This window comes from Balaenoptera musculus, chromosome 20, assembly GCF_009873245.2.
Source record: "Balaenoptera musculus isolate JJ_BM4_2016_0621 chromosome 20, mBalMus1.pri.v3, whole genome shotgun sequence".
NCBI lineage: Eukaryota > Metazoa > Chordata > Mammalia > Artiodactyla > Balaenopteridae > Balaenoptera > Balaenoptera musculus.
In genome coordinates, this window is record NC_045804.1 from 25,350,418 (window position 1) to 25,367,932 (window position 17,515).

General features: G+C 46.6%; 1 protein-coding gene and 1 non-coding gene across 2 annotated transcripts; one reads left to right on the top strand and one right to left on the bottom strand.

Moving 5' to 3' along the window:
- The first annotated feature begins 571 nt into the window (after positions 1-571).
- On the top strand, positions 572-2,274 carry GNGT2 (G protein subunit gamma transducin 2). Its single transcript, XM_036837842.1, has 3 exons — positions 572-722; positions 1,374-1,479; positions 1,929-2,274. The coding sequence occupies exons 2-3, from the start codon at positions 1,396-1,398 to the stop codon at positions 2,052-2,054; spliced, it is 210 nt and encodes a 69-aa protein (XP_036693737.1). The 5' UTR covers positions 572-722; positions 1,374-1,395; the 3' UTR covers positions 2,055-2,274.
- Positions 2,275-13,224: 10,950 nt separating this feature from the next.
- Positions 13,225-13,296, bottom strand: TRNAQ-UUG. The gene has a single exon. It is a non-coding gene; the product is annotated as a tRNA-Gln (tRNA).
- Positions 13,297-17,515: the final 4,219 nt, after the last annotated feature.

Consider the following 17,515-nt stretch of genomic DNA (forward strand, 5'->3'; position numbering starts at 1 on the left):
GGGCGTCAGCCTGAGCAGGAGCTCAGTGACTGTTAAATGGCATAGCCCTTGGGTGGTCCTGGGAGGAGACCAAGAGAGAGATCAGGACGTGGGCCCTGAGCTCAGGGACTGCTGAGGGAGACCCACACATGGGGCTCAAGAGGAGGCATGGAGGCAAAGAAGTGTGGACACAGGTGTTAGAGGTAGCCATGGGCGCAAGTGCTGACAGGCACAGTGTCCTGAGTACATTTTTACTGAATGAGTGAATGAAGATTGAGCTGGGAGAACCTTGTAAGGTGAAATGGTGGGGCTCGAAATGGGAACACAAGGCTTCTCGGGTGAGGGAAGTTAGGAGCTGGTCTAGGAATTGCCTCACTGGGAAGAATAGCCTCAGAGCAGGCTCAGAGGTAGGGGAGGAGAGGGCTTGGGAGAGAAGGCTGGGGAAGGGGAGCAATCAGGGCTGGAGGGTGAGAACAGGGAAGTGGGCTCTAAGCCAGAGGGGTCATTACAGGAGGGGGACAAATGCAGGGGGCAGGGTGCCTGCAGTGGTGGCAGTCTTGGAGGCTCAGGCTGTTGGGTGGGCTTAGAACCTTGAGCCTATGATCAGCTTAGGTATCAGAGATTTGGGCTTCCAAACCATCTGCTTTATCCAAAGACTTTCAGCTGATGAGGAGCTAGGAGGCTCAAACTCCATCTTGTCTGAATCGGGGACAAGACTTGAAGTGCACGTTCTTTCTTGGCAGGTAAGAGGGGCTAAGTTTGCACTGGGCTGATGATAAATGTATTGTGTTCATTAAGTGCCAGGCAGTGTGTTAAAATATTTTACATGCATTATTTTCTTAGTACTCACAATAATCATATAAGGTGGGTACCATTATTATACCCATTTTGCAGATGGGGAAACTAAGGCTCAAGGAGGATGAGCAACTTGCCTAAGTCCACACAGCTTGGAAGCAGTAGAGTCACGATCAGAGTTGGAGTCTGGCAGATTCCAGAGTCTTTCTCTTAGTCACTAAACTACTCTGTCTTCTGACAGGACCTGGAGTTTCCTGAAAACTTCTACCTGTGTCATTAGGTGGAACAATAACTTTGCTTCCCAAATCTGCCTCACTGAAAAAAACCCTTCTCCACGCTCTGATTCCCTTTCCCTCCATAGACAGGTCTTATCTAAAGGGCAAAGATTGTGTGTGCCTCCCCCATGAGGCTGGGAGCATCCTCTCCTCCAGAGGCTAGACTCATAATGGGGTGGGGATGGGGGTGCAGTGAATCTACGGTGAGTGATGAGAATATACGGTGAGCAGGGAAGAGGGTAGAAGTTGAGGTGTGGGGAGTACAGAGGAGGGAGCTGGGGGAGCCCAGGGGATTTGCAATCCCAGCTGTGGAATCCTTTCCAGGACCTGGTCTCTCCAGGGCAGGATGGCCCAGGAGCTCAGCGAGAAGGAGCTCTTAAAGATGGAGGTGGAGCAGCTGAAGAAGGAAGTGAAGAACCCAAGAGCTCCGGTGAGCCTCCTATTCCCTTCCCTGCTCCCTCTTCTCCATCCCTTTCTGGTCCTCATGGAGCCGGGACACGAAGGAGGAAGTGATGGACAGCCCGGTGGTGGGCCTTCTCCAGGGCAGTAGAAAGAGCAGGAGGTGCCTCTGGAATGGGCTGGGAAGTGGAAGGAGGCCAAGGTTTGATCCCACAAAGGTGTGTAAGAGATAACCTCAGAGCCTGGAGGGCTCAACGTGTCCGGCCCTGTCCCTGGGCCGGGCCTGGCCAAAAAGTCCCTCACAGTAAGAGTCAGGCTTTGCGGTTCTGGTCGAGGAACTCACACCTGCCTGTGCCTCTCATCTTTCTCCTCTCCGGCCTCTATCCCCACCCTGCCCAGAAGCCTGCTTTCTTGGGACTGAACAAATCATGAATCCTGAGCAACAGACAAGGGCTCGAACCACACTTTACTTTCTCGCAGATTTCTAAGACAGGAAAGGAAATCAAGGATTACGTGGAGGCCGAAGCAGGAAATGACCCTCTTCTCAAAGGCATCCCTGAGGACAAGAATCCCTTCAAGGAAAAAGGCGGTTGTATGATAAGCTGATGGCACTGGAGCCCCTCACCCTGAATGCCTGCCCCTCCTCAGCCCCCTCCGTATCCAGAACCAAGTATCCTGGGACGCCCAGGGAACCAGTGGATGTCCACCTTCTCTTAGTCACAGAATGAGTAAAGATGCCTGGCTGCATGCATCATGAATCCATTCCCCAGTCCTGCTTTGAACTCTTCTCTCCCATTACCACCTGCTAGGTCACTGCTGACCCCACTTGGAAACACTCCCAGGAAAGCTTCCCTGGCTCAGCAGTTGACACCTAAACTCGTGGGGTCTGAAAAGACTGCAGTTCCCTGAGACCCGGGACAGTCCTTGGGAAACAGTTACTCCTCCCATTTCCCCCCTCCATTGTCTGCCTAGGAACCAGAATTCCCATCAGAGCTTTTGGGTTGAGGACTGGAGTTGGGGTGTCCTTTTCCCCCACCTCATGTCCGGTCCTGTGGAACTCCTCCTAGTCATTTGGATCACCCCAGATGGCCTGGGACAAAAAGAGCTTGTAAAGTCATGATGTCATGATTTATTGAATATTATTGAGTGCCTGTTCCATGCTGGGCTAGGATAGAAAAGTGAGCTAAATTCAAATGGCTCTTATTTTCATGGAATTTAGCATAGAAGGCATGAAACAGGGATACAGTTTAATCAGTAAGTGCTGCCGTGAGGAAAGGAAAGTCAAGGGTGGTGCAGGAACACACAGCAGGTGGGCAGTCAGGGCAATGTGAACTGTCAAAGTGAACTGTTGCAGGCAAGTGGGGGGTGCGGGGTGAGGACAAACCTGGGAGGGGTAAAACATGGGGCTGGAGAAGAAGATGAGGTCAAGTCTAAAGGACCTTGCTGTGAGCTCAGGTAAGAACTTTCTTTTTGACCCTCATTGCAATAGGAAGCTGCTGAGGGTATTTAAGCCGCAGAAGGCCAGGTTTTGATTAGCATAAGGGAGGCTGGATCCTGCTAAGGTCTGGAAGACTAATTCCTAGGCCTTGTTAGCAAGAAGATTACTGTCTAAAGGAGCCACAGACAGACATTCATGATATAATGCATTCAGTGCAATGTCAGAGAGGTCTGCGTGGAGTATGAGGGGGACACATAGAAGGGCTATCAAATCCAGCTGAGTGGCTGCGTTGCATCCTGGGAGGGAGGACAGGAAAGGCCTCGAAAAGTAGGTGATATTTGGAGCTGAGTCCTAAGGGGTTAAGTTGTAAAGGGTGGATGGGTGGCAAATCTGGTTGAAGGGGCAGTATGAACAGAGGAATAGATGAAAGAAGAAGAAAAACAGAACATGGGTTTGAATGCAAACACTCATCAGATCAGTTGTTGGAATGTCAAGAGAAAGGCCTAGATTTTTAGGATCTGCTGCTAGAGAGGTGGGGTTGGAGACCATCAGAGGGTCTTGTTTGCAATATTAAACCACTGAATCTGCTGGGAGTGGGTTGGTAATGTTTGCGTTTAGAAGGGAATAGCTTTTGACAAGATGGAAAGGAGAAAGAGTGGAAGCAGAGAGGGAGTTAAGGAGATGATTGTGAGCTCAGGGAAGAGGTGGGTTAGGGCAGTGGCTATAAGTCTAGAGGGGGAGTTCTTTGCGAAATAAAGTTTTCAGATCTTGACATCTCATTGAGAGATAGGCGAGGGACAGGTAGTGGTCAAGGATGCTGAAGAGTTTCTGGCTTGGGGGGTGAGAGAGAGAATTGAAAGCAAGTATCTGAAAACAAACCTAACATAATACATTGAGCTGAAAACAAACCTAACATAATACATTGATCTGAAAACAAACCTAACATAATACATTGAGCTGAAAACAAACCTAACATAATACATTGAGCTGCAAACTCCCTCAACCCCTCCCCAGTGGGCCACAGCCCCACGGTGTGTCCTGCTCCTACAGGTGAGGTCATGGGCCACTGGTCAGAATCCAGGATCTCCCGGGAACCGTCCACTCCTTTCCCAATTCCATAGTAACCACACTACCCCATTCTGTGACCTCAATAATAAGTTCAGCCACCCCAATATACTCTGCTTAGGAGCAGGAAAAGAAGAGGAAACATTTAAATATAATGCTTTTTTTTTTTTTAATGGGGAAGTGTTAATATTCCATACGGCTCCATCAGTGAGAAAGGAAAAACAGATGGGGGCTACAGTCATATGGGTGTAGGTCATGGGCTATGGCTTCCTTCTTGGTTGGAGTTCTTGGTCCAGGGGACCCCACCTTCATTCCTCAGGACTCTGAACCCTTATCAGGGCTCCAGGTAGAGCAGTGGTTTCTTCTGCTCACCTTTGTTACCTGAAAAACCCAGTCTGCCTCCTGGTGGGTGTCAAGCTAAAAGACACAACCAAGCCAAAGAGTGGGAGAAGGATTTATTACTTACAGCAAGTAAGGAGAACACCAGGGATCTTTCCCAAAGCAGTAAAATTGGGGAAGTTTTAAGCTAAGGATACATGCATATTCATGAAGGGTCCACAGGAGTCCAAGCTTGAGTTGATTGAAGTCATGAGGGTCAAAAAAGGTCCACATCATTATCCCTTAGGTTCCAGCTGATCTGGTGGTTGAGCGCTTTAGGCTAATCTTTACCAGTGAAGCAGAACTGGGAGTCTTTACAACTGGTATATTATCTTTGATATAGTACAATAACTTCTCTCACCTGATAACAGTTGTTTGTTTCTGCATTCTTTTGTTCCCTTAAGATCTTTAATTACTGAGACCTGTTCAAGGGCAAGCATTGTGGCCAGGCTTAGATCATCAAATGGCTTAGGCCAAAAATGGCCTCTCTTATGTCAAGAAAGCCATGCCTGGTTCTCTTTCTCCAGGGGCCCCTTACCTTATCTACTTACACCTTTACTCAGGGCACAGTGCCCCAGAGGTTCTCTTGGCTCCACCTGTACCCTCCTAGTCCCCCTAAGATGTGGTGACCATCATAGGACCTCAAGATCAGTGGTGGGCCCAACAGCCTGACTCCCTTTTCTGTCTGTTTTCCTAGTGCCAGGGGAGACTCCAGTGGCCAAAGGCAATCTCAGCTTCCACTTCAAAGGAATTAGTATTTTGTGCCCTGGTGACAGCATTCCTTCCTTCACATGAGCAAGTTCAGAGGGCAAGAATGATGTTCTGAGGGTGGGTCACTGAAGTAATCCGAGCCACCCTTCTCCACCTCCACCCCACAGATCCCTGAGCCTTTTGCCATGAAAGGAAAGCACCAGATGGATGTTGTTACTGGTTCAGGTCAGAGCATGTCCAGCAGGCTCTTCACAGCACCTCATCTTTGGAACATGGTATCTCCTCGCTGGCACCAAACTGGGGCTTCACCAGGCCAGCGCTCACTCTGTAAGGCCACCAACGTCCAGATGATGGACCAGATTGACAAACCCCTAGGGACTTTTGCTTTACTGGGATGGAGGAAGAGGGCCGTGAAAAGACCAAGCAGAGAGGGTCAGAGGTGTGGGGACACGAAGCAGGGACACGATCATTGAAATTCTGATGATCCTGAGCAGTAAAATGATGCCAAGCCAGGAAAAGGGAGGAAGGCGGGTGGGATGCTCTTGAACTTCTGATTTCCTGGTCAACTAACATCCAGCTGAATAATTCCCAAGTTTCAAATTCTCTAGCACCTTCCTTCCACACTGCACGTTCGCCGGAGACTCCCAGGATGAAATTCCCAGGCATCAGAAGGAGGAGAGGGGAAGAGGAGACAGCTGACTCGTTAATTCCAGGCTCAGCTCCTAGGGCTGGCTGCAGCTTGAAATCCTGCCTGGTGGATCAGGCAGCTCCCCCTCCACCCCTGCAGCCCTAGGGAGTGGAGTGGGGGCCGGGGTCTTATCTGCTCAGCATGTTGGTACCTCAGGCAGAGGGCAATTACCCAACCCTGACCTCAGGGTCTCTGGGAAAGTTAGTCAGAGCCCCCAGCCACCTCCCACTAGTTCCCCAGCTGAGCTTGAGGCCTGGGGACTTTGTGGGTGTATTCCACCTGTGCTGTCACACGGGGCCCCCTGCTTAGAAGGGCCCTGTGCTTCATTTAACACTCTGTTGCTTCCATCTTGAAATTCTCAATTTTTGAACAAGGGTCCCACACTTTCATTTTGTCCTGGGCCAACATGTGTCTGGTCCTGTGTAGGGAGACAGAGGCCCCGGCCTGCTGGAGAAGGCAGGATGCTTATCCAGGGGCAGGGTTTAAAGTGGGGCTCAAAATAGCATCGAAATGCTCATACTCCCTGCCCCCCTCCACCATTTCTGAGGGTTAGAAGCTGGGGACGGTGGGGGGGGTGACTCTGCAGTAGTGTCTGCATGTCCCCCTGGCCCCTCTGACTTTTCTCTACCAGACCACGGAAATGGGTGAAGGGGGTGACATCACCTGCAGCATCGGAGCTGAGGAAACAGACCAGTGGGGCCAGGAGAGGAGAAAAAGGCCAAGAAGAGATGAGAACTCTGCCCACTCCCCCATGCCATCTGATCAGATGCAAATTCCTCAAGACTCTACCTTCTACCCTGCTCACACACTCATCTGTCTATCCCTTTGTTCCAACAGCCTCCCACTGAGCTCCCCTCATCTGGCCCCTCTACTCCCACCCCCAATGCCTTGGCTGCAGTGTCTCTCTGTGGCTCCCTTGCTTACTTCCTGTAAGACTTGTGGGTTTAGCACCAAGGCCCTTCCCACACCATGGGTAAGGGTCCTGCTTACGCCTGCTTACCCCTGAGGCCTCAGCTCTCCCCACTGCTCACCCCACCTGCCCCCAGGGCTCCATCAGTGGAGCTTTTCTTAATTCCTCCACCAGCTCATGCTGGGCTTGAGACACCTTCTGTATCCAGCTAATTCATGTAGAGTCACAACTAGGTTTAAGCATCCCTTCTAGGAAAGCTTTTCCAGATTCTCTCCTTTATGACTGAATGAATAGGTCATTCAAAATTAGGTAGCTCAGAATTTAAGAAAGAAGTGTAAAATGGCATACCATGAACAGTCCCTCCCTCCTCTTCTCCTATATTCCTCCCTGGAGAAACCAATGTTACCTGTTTCTCACATGAGCTCTCAGAGATGTTTTATGCAGATACAAGTCAACACATATAAACATTCTCCCTCTTTTTACACAAATGGTAGCGCTTCATGCTGTTCTGAGCTTTGGTCTGTATTTCTTTTTTTTAACCTTACCTAGCTGGACTTCACTTACCTTTGGTGTCTACATGTACTCCTAAGCCTATAACCTTTCATTTTAAACTCTCCTTTAGTCTTCCATTTATTAGTCAAGTTTCAAGCTCCTTGAGGACGGGGGTCAAATCTTTGATTTTTGTATTTCCAGCACCTAGAACATAGTAGGTGCTCAACAAATGGGTGTGGAATGACTGAGTGATTCCACTTTATAGGCTTACTATGCGCCAGGCATTGTGTATTGAATATACACTATGTCATGTACAAATGAATAAATCAAAGACGATAATGAATGGACAGCCCTGGGAATCTAGCATAAGGGAGGGGCCAGGCTAGGCACAGACCCGGCTTCCCTGGAGTTCCTGGTGTTCTGCCCTCTGCTGGTCACTCCAGGCAAGGACAACATCCTGCAGGCGCTACCTTCCCGACAACGCTGTCCCTGGGGGGCCCTTCCGTGAAATAAACCTATGGTAGGGGCTCATCAGACTGTTGGCAAGGAGGAGAGAGAGGTTCTCCCCTCAGCTACTGCAGATGGAAAAGGAAGGAAAGGTGGAGGGGGGTCTCAGAGAGAGAAGTCCCAGAGAAGCTGAGCTAGGAGGGGAAGGAAGAGGGGATGGTGGTGGGTTCAGAACCATTAGTGAGTAGTTGTGAAATCACTTTAGTAGTTGTGACCAGATTTATTTTTTTTTAGTATTTATTTCTTTATTTATTATTTATTTATATTTATTTAGGCTGCGCCAGGCCTTAGTTGCAGCACACGGGATCTTCGTCGCGGCTCACGGGATCTTTAGTTGCGGCAGGCAGGATCTTTAGTTGCAGCGCGCAAACTCTTAGTTGCGGCATGCATGCAGGATCTAGTTCCCGACCAGGGATCAAACCTGGGCCCCCTGCATTGGGAGCGTGGAGTCTTACCCACTGGACCACCAGGGAAGTCTCGAGACCAGCTTTAAAAGAATAAAAACAGAAAATATCAGAGTGCAATTTACATGGAATAAAGGTGAATATTGTTTCTCAAACTTTTATTTCAGTTTTGTGTATGTGTGAACTGGTTTGTGATGTAAAACAGATATATTATTGAGGATCTTTGTACAAACAAACAAACAAAAAATGGTGAAAGCCACTGGAGACATGATGAGAAAGGTCCTGGGGAGTAAGTCCTGAGTGGATGTGAGGATTCCCAGCAGAATCAAAGCTCAGAGAAAAGCATAATTCAAAAAGACACATGCACCCCAATGTTCATTGCAGCACTATTTACAATAGCCAGGACATGGAAGCAACCTAAATGCCCATTGACAGACGAATAGATAAAGAAGATGTGGTACATATATACAATGCAATATTAGCCATAAAAAGGAACAAAATTGAGTCATTTGTAGAGACGTGGATGGATCTAGGGACTGTCATACAGAGTGAAGTAAGTCAGAAAGAGAAAAACAAATATCGTGTATTAACACATATATGTGGAACCTAGAAAAATGGTACAGATGAACCGGTTTGCAGGGCAGAAATTGAGACACATGTAGAGAACAAACGTATGGACACCAAGGGGGGAAAGTGGCCGGGGGTGGGGGTGGGGGTGTGGCGGTGGGTGGTGGTGTGATGAATTGGGAGATTGGGATTGACATGTATACGCTGATGTGTATAAAACTGATGACTAATAAGGACCTGCTGTATAAAAAAATCAATAAAATTAAATTTAAAAATATAAAAGAAAAGAATCAAAGCTCAGGGCAGAAGGCAGGGCAACTTTTGTGGAGCTCAACCTCTATCTCAGTGCAGAAATCTTCCTACACCCCATGTGACAAAGACTTTTGAGCTCCCTGACTCCTCCAGACTTCCAGGCACCAGAAGCTCAAAATTTCTCAAGCCTGTGCCATTGATGGACAGCTCAGACTGTTAGAAAGTTCTTCCCATTTGCCCCTCTAACTTCCACCCTCGAGTCCTCATTCTCTGCCTCTGTTGCAACCAAGACTAGGAACAACTAGGCAAATAAACTGACAACTAACAAGTGCTCTATAAGTTTTATTTTCCTTCCCATATAAGCATTTGTTTTTTTCGCAAGAATCTGACTTTCCATAGTCTTTATTATTCTGGTTATCTTTCTAGCAGTTAACATTATTGAGCCTCTCATGGATGGGATACAGAGAAAAGGACTTTTTGCTTACTATTTTACCAAGTCTTACAGCACTGCTATGCAAAAGTCACCGTTATTGTCATTTTACAGATGAGGCGCAGAATTTTTTTTTTCCAGCTTTACTGAGATGTAATTGACATATAACATTGTATAAGTTTTAGGTGTACAACATAATGATTTGATATACACGTATACATTGCCAAATGATTACCACAGTAAGCTTAGTTAACACATCCATCACCTCACAGAGTTACAATTTCAGAACATTTAAATTGCTTACCCAAATGCACCCACCCAGTTAGTGGCAGGATGAAATTTATCAGTCTTTGTGTGATCCCTAGAATTGAACCTGATCCTCTGAATGTGGTTCGGCTGGCTCAGAATAGAGAGAGGATCTGTATCCTGACTCCCTCTCTGTGGACAACTTTTGATCTCAGATTTCTCATATGTGATCATGGCAGAAACATGTCTCTAGGCAGGTACTTTTTGACTTTTGTTTGTTTGTTTTGTTTTTTAACTTATTGAAGTATAGTTGATTTACAATGTTGTGTTAATTTCTGCTGTATAGCAAAGCGATTCAGTTACACATATATATACATTCTTTTTCATATTCTTTTCCATTATGGTTTATCACAGGATATTAAATATAGTTCCCTGTGCTATACAGTAGGACCTTGTTGTTTATCACTTTTTTTTTTTTTTTTTATGGCTGTGTTGGGTCTTTGTTTCTGTGCGAGGGCTTTCTCTAGTTGCGGCAAGTGGGGGCCACTCCTCATCGCGGTGCGCGGGCCTCTCATTATCACGGCCTCTCCTGTTGCGGAGCACAGGCTCCAGACGCACTGGCTCAGCAATTGTGGCTCACGGGCCCAGTTGCTCCGCGGCGTGTGGGATCTTCCCAGACCAGGGTTCGAACCCGTGTCCCCTGCATTGGCAGGCAGACTCTCAACCACTGCGCCACCAGGGAAGCCCCTATCACTTTTTGAGTTTTTAAATTGACATTCAGAATAGTGCACACAACATAGTGCGCATTTTAACAAAATTTTGTAAAGTGAACAATCTATGTAACCTACACCTAAGGACAAGAAATACAATAGTACCAGTACCCCTGGAAGACTGTTGCTGGCCCCCTTCCAATCATGGCCCTCTCTCTTCCCCAAAGTATTCCATATCCTCACTTATATGTGAATTACTCCTTTGCTTTGCTGGATAATCTTACCATCTAAGTTTGCAGCTCTAGACAATATACAGTAGTTAGTTTTGCCTGTTTAGGAACTTTATTTTTTATTTTTTAAACTTTATTTATGTATTTATTTATTTTTGGCTGCATTGGGTCTTCATTGCTAAGTGCGGGCTTTCTCTAGTTGCAGCGAGGGGGGCCTACTCTTTGTTGCGGTGAGCAGGCTTCTCATTGTGGTGGTTTCTCTTGTTGCGGAGAATGGGCTCTAGGTGCGCGGGCTTCAGCAGTTGTGGCTCACGGGCTCTAGAGTGCAGGCTCAGTAGTTGTGGCGCTCTGCGGCATGTGGGATGTGGGATCTTCCTGGACCAGGGCTCAAAGCTGTGACCCCTGCATTGGCAGGCAGATTCTTAACCACTGCGCCACCAGGGAAGTCCCAAGAAACTTTATACAAATGGAATAATTTATCATTTATCCTTTTGTAGCTACCTTCTTCTGTTCAATACTTTAAAAAAAAATATTCACCCATTTCCTTGCATGTAGTTTTCCATTTGTTGTGTTGCTGTGTAATATTCCATTGTGTGGCCTTACTGCAAATTATTTATCCATTCTACTGTAGGTGGACATTTGAGTTCCAATTTTTGGCTATTATGTTGCCCAAAACTCTTACACATGTCTCTAAGTGCACAAAAGCACACATTTCTGTGGGTATATGTACAAGAGTGAAATTGCTAGATCATAGGGTATGATATCTTCAACTTCAGTAGATATCAAACTGCTTTCCACCAATTTACGCTCCTTTGAGAATTCACATTATTCCATATTCTCGATAACATTCAGCATTGTCATTCTGGTGAGTGGCATCTCAATGGCATCTCATTGAGCTTTTAATTTGCATTTTCCTGATGACTGATGTGTTGCATCTTTTCATGTGTACCAGTTATTTTGCATTTCCTTTTTTTTTATGAAGTGCCAGTCCAAGTCTTTTGTTATTTTCCATTAGGTTGTTTGTCTTTTTTCTTACTGAATTTTAGGAGCTTTTAATATACTCTGGATACAAGTTGTCAGTTATGCATTACAAGTATCTTTTCCTATTCTATGGCTTACTTTTCACTTCCTTATTGGGGTCTTTTGATAAGAAAAACATAGAATATCATATTAACATGGTGACATATATCAAACTTTTAGAACCTTTTGTGTCTTGCTTAAGAAGACTTTCCCTACCCTGAGGTCATGAAGATATTCTCCTATGTTGTCTTCCAAAGCTTTATTGTTCTTTTTTTCACATAAAGGTCTATAATTCACATGCAATGTATTGCTGTGTTAGTGTAAACTGGGAGGAATTTGATTTCATATTTTTCCATATGGACTCTCAATTGTCCCAGAATAATTTATTGAAAAAAAGGTCCTTTTCCCCACTGCTCTGTTGTGCTATATGTGTCATAAATCACTGGTCCAAGTATGTGTGCAGCTGTATCTGGGCTCTCTATTCTCTTCCATTGGTATGTTTGTCTTTCTTTTCACCAGTACCACACTGTCTTAATTCCTATAGTTCATAGTTGATAATAAGCTTTAATATCTGTTAGTGCAAGTCCTCCCACATCTCATGTTTAGGTATTTTTGAAGCTGGGATCGCTCATACACACAAATTCATTCAAATGTTTAAGGAGTGTGTGGGGTGCGGTGGGGAGGAAGGGTGCTCAGGAGAGAGATAGGGAGAGCAGAGCGAGGATTCTGTTTCCATGGCATCCTCCCAAGGCGCGGGGCCGTATAACCACAGCGCCAGTCACCCTGTAGGGGGATCACAAATGCGTGAGCGGGCTCCCTCGTCACTTGTCCCCGAGAGACAGCTCTCAAAACCCGGATACCAATCCAAAGAAGACAACACTCCGTGTACGTCTCTTCCCCGCTACCCCAGAGGTACAGCCTTTCCTGCAAATCACGTGCGCTTGGTCAGCACTCAAATCACCGACCCTGGACAAATTCGCCAAAAGAGATTCGCTCAGACCTGCGGGTGAACCCCATAGAGATGCCTATCGTCTGCTCGGGAGAAATAGCCGATCGATACGGCGAGAAACCGCCGCCAGAGATACCCTGACCGGCTGAAACGGATTGAAGAGTGGATTCCTTGACTAAGGGATTTTTTTTTTCCCGACTGAAAGACAACCTCGCAGTCTACTGCCCGAGTAGCGGACAACCCAGACAGACACACTTCAGTATCTGGCCGACTTCCGGGCGGACGGACCCCCAAACACACGCCCTCCTCCGCAGTCGGTTATTCCCTCCCGCTCCCCTCGGCTCCGTTGGGCCATTTCGTTCGCGGTTTCCAGAGCAGAAGTGTTTGGCACTTCTGCATGTTAGCCAATGGGGAGAAGCATTCCCGGCAGCTTGCGGGGCGGGGGTGGGGGTGGAGGTGGCGGTGGCGTGTCCTAGACCAGAAGGCTGCCACTGTTCCCCGCCCGAAGCGGGATCCTCGGGATCCCTCGGGCGCCTTCGGCCGTCCCCGGCAAGCTAAAGTCACGCTCCAGCTCCCACAGACAGTTACTTTTCCGCCCCGAGTCTCGCGCATGCGCACCGCGACCTTCAGGCAAGTTCTGAAATGAAAGCATCTTGAGAAAGAGGGAGGGACCCTAAATCGCGGTCAGGTAGGTCACGGGGGGGCGCCGGCATAGCCTGAGATGGCCACTGCCTCCAGGGACCTCCAAAACAGGAATTGTACAACCAAAAGGTTCCGAGAGGTCCCACCGAGATTTGAACTCGGATCGCTGGATTCAAAGTCCAGAGTGCTAACCATTACACCATGGGACCCGCTGGCTGCTTTAGGCGGCCGGGAGCCTCCTCAAGCCACAGACCGGGCGCGCCGGGCTGCCTTTCGAAAACGGCAGCGGATGCCGGGTTTACCGGCTCTGGGTCCTGGGCTCTGGTCCCCAAGCCGAACTGGCGGGCAGGAACGGAGCAACGAGGGCTTCAGCGTCCCCGGCGTCCTATGCGATCCCGGTCCCAGGGTGTCATTTCTTGCTGCCTCTCTCCCTGCTCTCCTCCAGGGGTCCTCACCGCGTTTGGGGAAGCCCGGGGGGCGGCAGGCTGGCGGGGTCGGCCTTAGCGGGGCTAGGCCCGCGATGACCGGAGAAGGCCGGCCCCGACCCATAGACCCCGAACAGGAGTCTCGGCGCTCGCATCCTGGGCTTCGTATTGTTTATTTATTTATTTACACTGCGAGTACCCCGGGTAGGTTATCTTGGCCGAGTGGGGAGGGAAGCTGACTGGCACGTCTAGGGACAGCCGTTCAAGGCCCAGGTGCCCCAAGCGCGAATCGCCGCCAGGAAGTGCGCCCCACCTGATTCCCTGGCGTTCCACGTAGCTAGAGCCACCGAGAAATCTGCACAGAAAGTTCCGCTTCCATTTCCCTCTCCTACTTTAAACGCTACTTGGGGCATGGTTCCTTTTAACATGTGGATTAGAATCAGATCAGTGAAAGAGACAATCCCTTTTGGACTTTCTCATAAGTTTTAGTGAAGGTGTAAAAGGATAATGTTTCTTCAGGTCAATCTGGCGACAGATAAAATTTTATATGCCATTTGCTCAGCAATTGCACTTTTGGCAATTTATCCTGAGGGACTACTAGGACGAGTGCCAATTGGTCAAGGATGTTCTCAGCTGTGTGGTTTTTAATAGTAAAGAATAAAAATAAATGTCCATTGAGTGAAACTTGATTAAATTAATACTGACAATATCTATACAATAAATACTGTACAGGAATTTAGGGGGGAATTTATTGTATTGGCATGAAAAGATATACTGTCCTAAAGAAACCAAAACCAAAACAAAAATCTACTTGCCAATTAGTGTGTATAATAAAATCCAACTTATACACAAACAGAAAAGCTGAATGAATACACATGTAATGAATATTTGCCATTTATTTGCCCTCGGCCGTCTGATTCACTCCGTTTCTTGAGAGACTCAACATTGCATGGGACTGGGTGACAGCAGAGTTGTGCCCCAAGGTAGACACGCTCACTCTCCAGGCTTTTGGCAGCCAGAGTGAAAGTGTGTGTCCTTAACTTGGCCAATGGGATTTAGAATCCAGAAGCAGGAACGTTTTAGAACTTAGTTGGCTGCCGGTGGTGGCTGTGCCATCCAGAGTCTCAGGGGCAGTGATGGCAGCCGTCCCATGTCCTCTGGCAGCAGAAGTGGCATCCTAACTAGACTGTCCAGGATCCTGACCTTGGCTGGGTTCCTGGTTGCCTAGTTCCCCTTCATTCTTGCCCATCTTTCTGAATTTGCTTTCCCTCTGGTGCTGTGAACTATATAACATCCTCCTAATAAGTTCCTTTTCTATGTAAGGTACCCAGAGTCCCTTTCTGTTGCATATAGTCAAGAACCTGCTTAGCCCAAATCCGAAAAGATCTGTTGATGACATTTATCTCCTGGGAGTAAACTTATGAAGTCCTGTTTTTTTGTATTGCTTGAAAAAACCGTTTATAATTCTTGTATATTGTCAGAAGAAACATTAATGATTTTCCATTTTGAAGAATGAACCAAATTCCCCTTCAGCTCCTATGGTGAGATAAGGGTGTCCCTCTCTTAAGGCTGGAGTGACTTAATATCAAATTGACTTAACATCAAATGACTTTAGCAGCTCTGGACCTCAGCTTTCCCATCTGTTTCCTTCTTACAAGGGTTCTGTACTGGCTAGAGGGTATTGAAATTAATTTTTCAAAAGCTACTGTAGAAAGCTACTAAAGGGTGATGATTATATCCTTTGAAAGTGTATGACAGTTTCTCTGTCCGGTGTGAGGGAGAAGGAATGACTGCCCTCCTATTCCCACTCTCCCTACTCCACTCCCTAGTTCTTCTTTGCAGTTCCCTCCACTTTCTTTCTCAGCTTGAAAAAAATCTCACCAGCCCAAAGGAAATCCTCCACTTGCTCATTCCTCAAGGAACGTAAAAGGATCATCTCCCTTAGTGCTTTTGTCATGACTCACTGGAATTATAAGAAATTGTGTTCTGCGGCTCAGTCTCTCCCATCTTCCCTCTCTCTTCCCCTTGGTTGGGCTGTGAATTCCTTGGGACTTGCTTATCTTTATGTGTGGCTAGTGCCTTAACAGACATGTTCCCTGAACCCCCTTAGAGGGCACAGGAGAACTTAGGAGGAAGAAACAACATTCTAATTTTGTGTTCAGAGACCCTTTATAGCATCACATTCTATATATATATATTTAATGATAGCAGAGAAAACGGAGACAATATGTAATCTCCCTGCCCCAGTGTGACTAGTTTCTTTTAATATAAATCCACTGCACGTGACATCCCAAAGATGGCATCCCATGACGTCTTTGAGAACAGACTCTCAAGCTTCCACAAGGTGGCTCCTGAAGCTGGGGGAGTCCAGGGCTCTGCTGAAGGTGGGGTTAGTGTGGCTTCAGCTGTGGCATCCTAGCTGAGGGCTGAACTGGGGCAGAGTGTACCCCAGAAAGTACAATGAGGCCAAGGGTTAAGAAAAGAGGGCTGAAATCCAGGATTAAGGACTTTAAAGATATTCTCCCAAGTTTCTTATGAGCCTGTAAATATATAGACAATGGAGTAGGGACAATAATGCTTTGAGGAGTCAACATGGAAAGTATTCATATTCACTCTCAAGGCTGTGTTCAGACAGTTTCCTGTATCCATGCTAGGCTGCTCACAGCTGGGTTAGAATGGGCCTTGTTCTGTGTCCTCGCCACTCAGGATAAGTGAGATCTGCCACAAGTCCCTACTTTGCCTTGGGAGCCCTGATTTTGCCAGACAAGCCACCACTTTGTGCAGGGTGACAGCTTGCCCCCACCCAACCCCTCTGGTCCAGGCCCCCACTCTGGGCCTGGCATTCCCCAGGCTCTGATGGGGAAATCTGACCACTTAGTTGTTTTTTTTTTTTTTAATTGAAGTATAGTTATTTACAATGTTGTGCTAGTTTCAGGTGTACAGGAAAGTGATCAGTTATATATAATATATACATATATATATTCTTTTTCAGATTCTTTTCCCTTATAGGTTATTACAAGATATTGAATATAGTTCCCTGTGCGATACAGTAGGTCCTTGTTGTTTATCTATTTTATACATAGTAGTGTATATCTGTTAATCCCAAACTCCTAATGTATCCCTCCCAGGCCACTTACTTTTTTTGAACAACAAAAAAAAGCAGCATTCACCTTTTATCCTTTTCTTGAGTGTTTTCACTTTCTCTTTTTAAAATAATGACCTTGGGACTTCCCTGGTGGCACAGTGGTTAAGAATCTACCTGCCAATGAAGGGGACACAGGTTCGATCCCTGGTCTTGAAGATCCCACGTGCCGCGGAGCAACTAAGCCAGTGTGCCACAGCGACAGAGCCCGCGTGCCACAACTACTGGAGCCTGTGCTCCGCAACAAGAGAAGCCACTGCAATGAAGATGGAAGGCAGCCAAAAATAAATAAATAAATTAAAAAAAAAATAAAATAATTATCTTTTCAGATTACAAAGGTAAAATATTTATGGAAAATGTAGAAAATACAGTAAAGTAGAAGGAAGATTTTTAAATAACTGCAATTCCAACAAGCACTTTTACATTTGATATTTCATTTCCTTTTTTAAAATGCATTTTTACAGTCTCACTGTATATATAATTTTATGTTCTGCTTTTGCACTTAACATAATTAAAATGTTAAAAATATTTAAATGGATAATACAAAATTCAAAAGGTATAAAAGGAAAACACAGATAAATAAAACTTCCTGACTATAATTTTTTTCTGTTCTCAGAGGCAACTTCTGATATGGTCCTTCTAGAGAGATTTCATTCTTTTTTTTTTTTTTCTTTAAAGGTTAGACTTTATCTTATTACCCAAATTCTATTTTATTTATTTATTTATTTTTGGCTGTGTTGTGTCTTCGTTGCTGCGCGCGGGGTCTCTCCAGTTGCTGAGAGCAGGAGCTACTCTTCACTGTGGTGCGCAGGCTTCCCACTGCAGTGGCGTCTCTTGTTGCGGAGCATGGGCTCTAGAGCG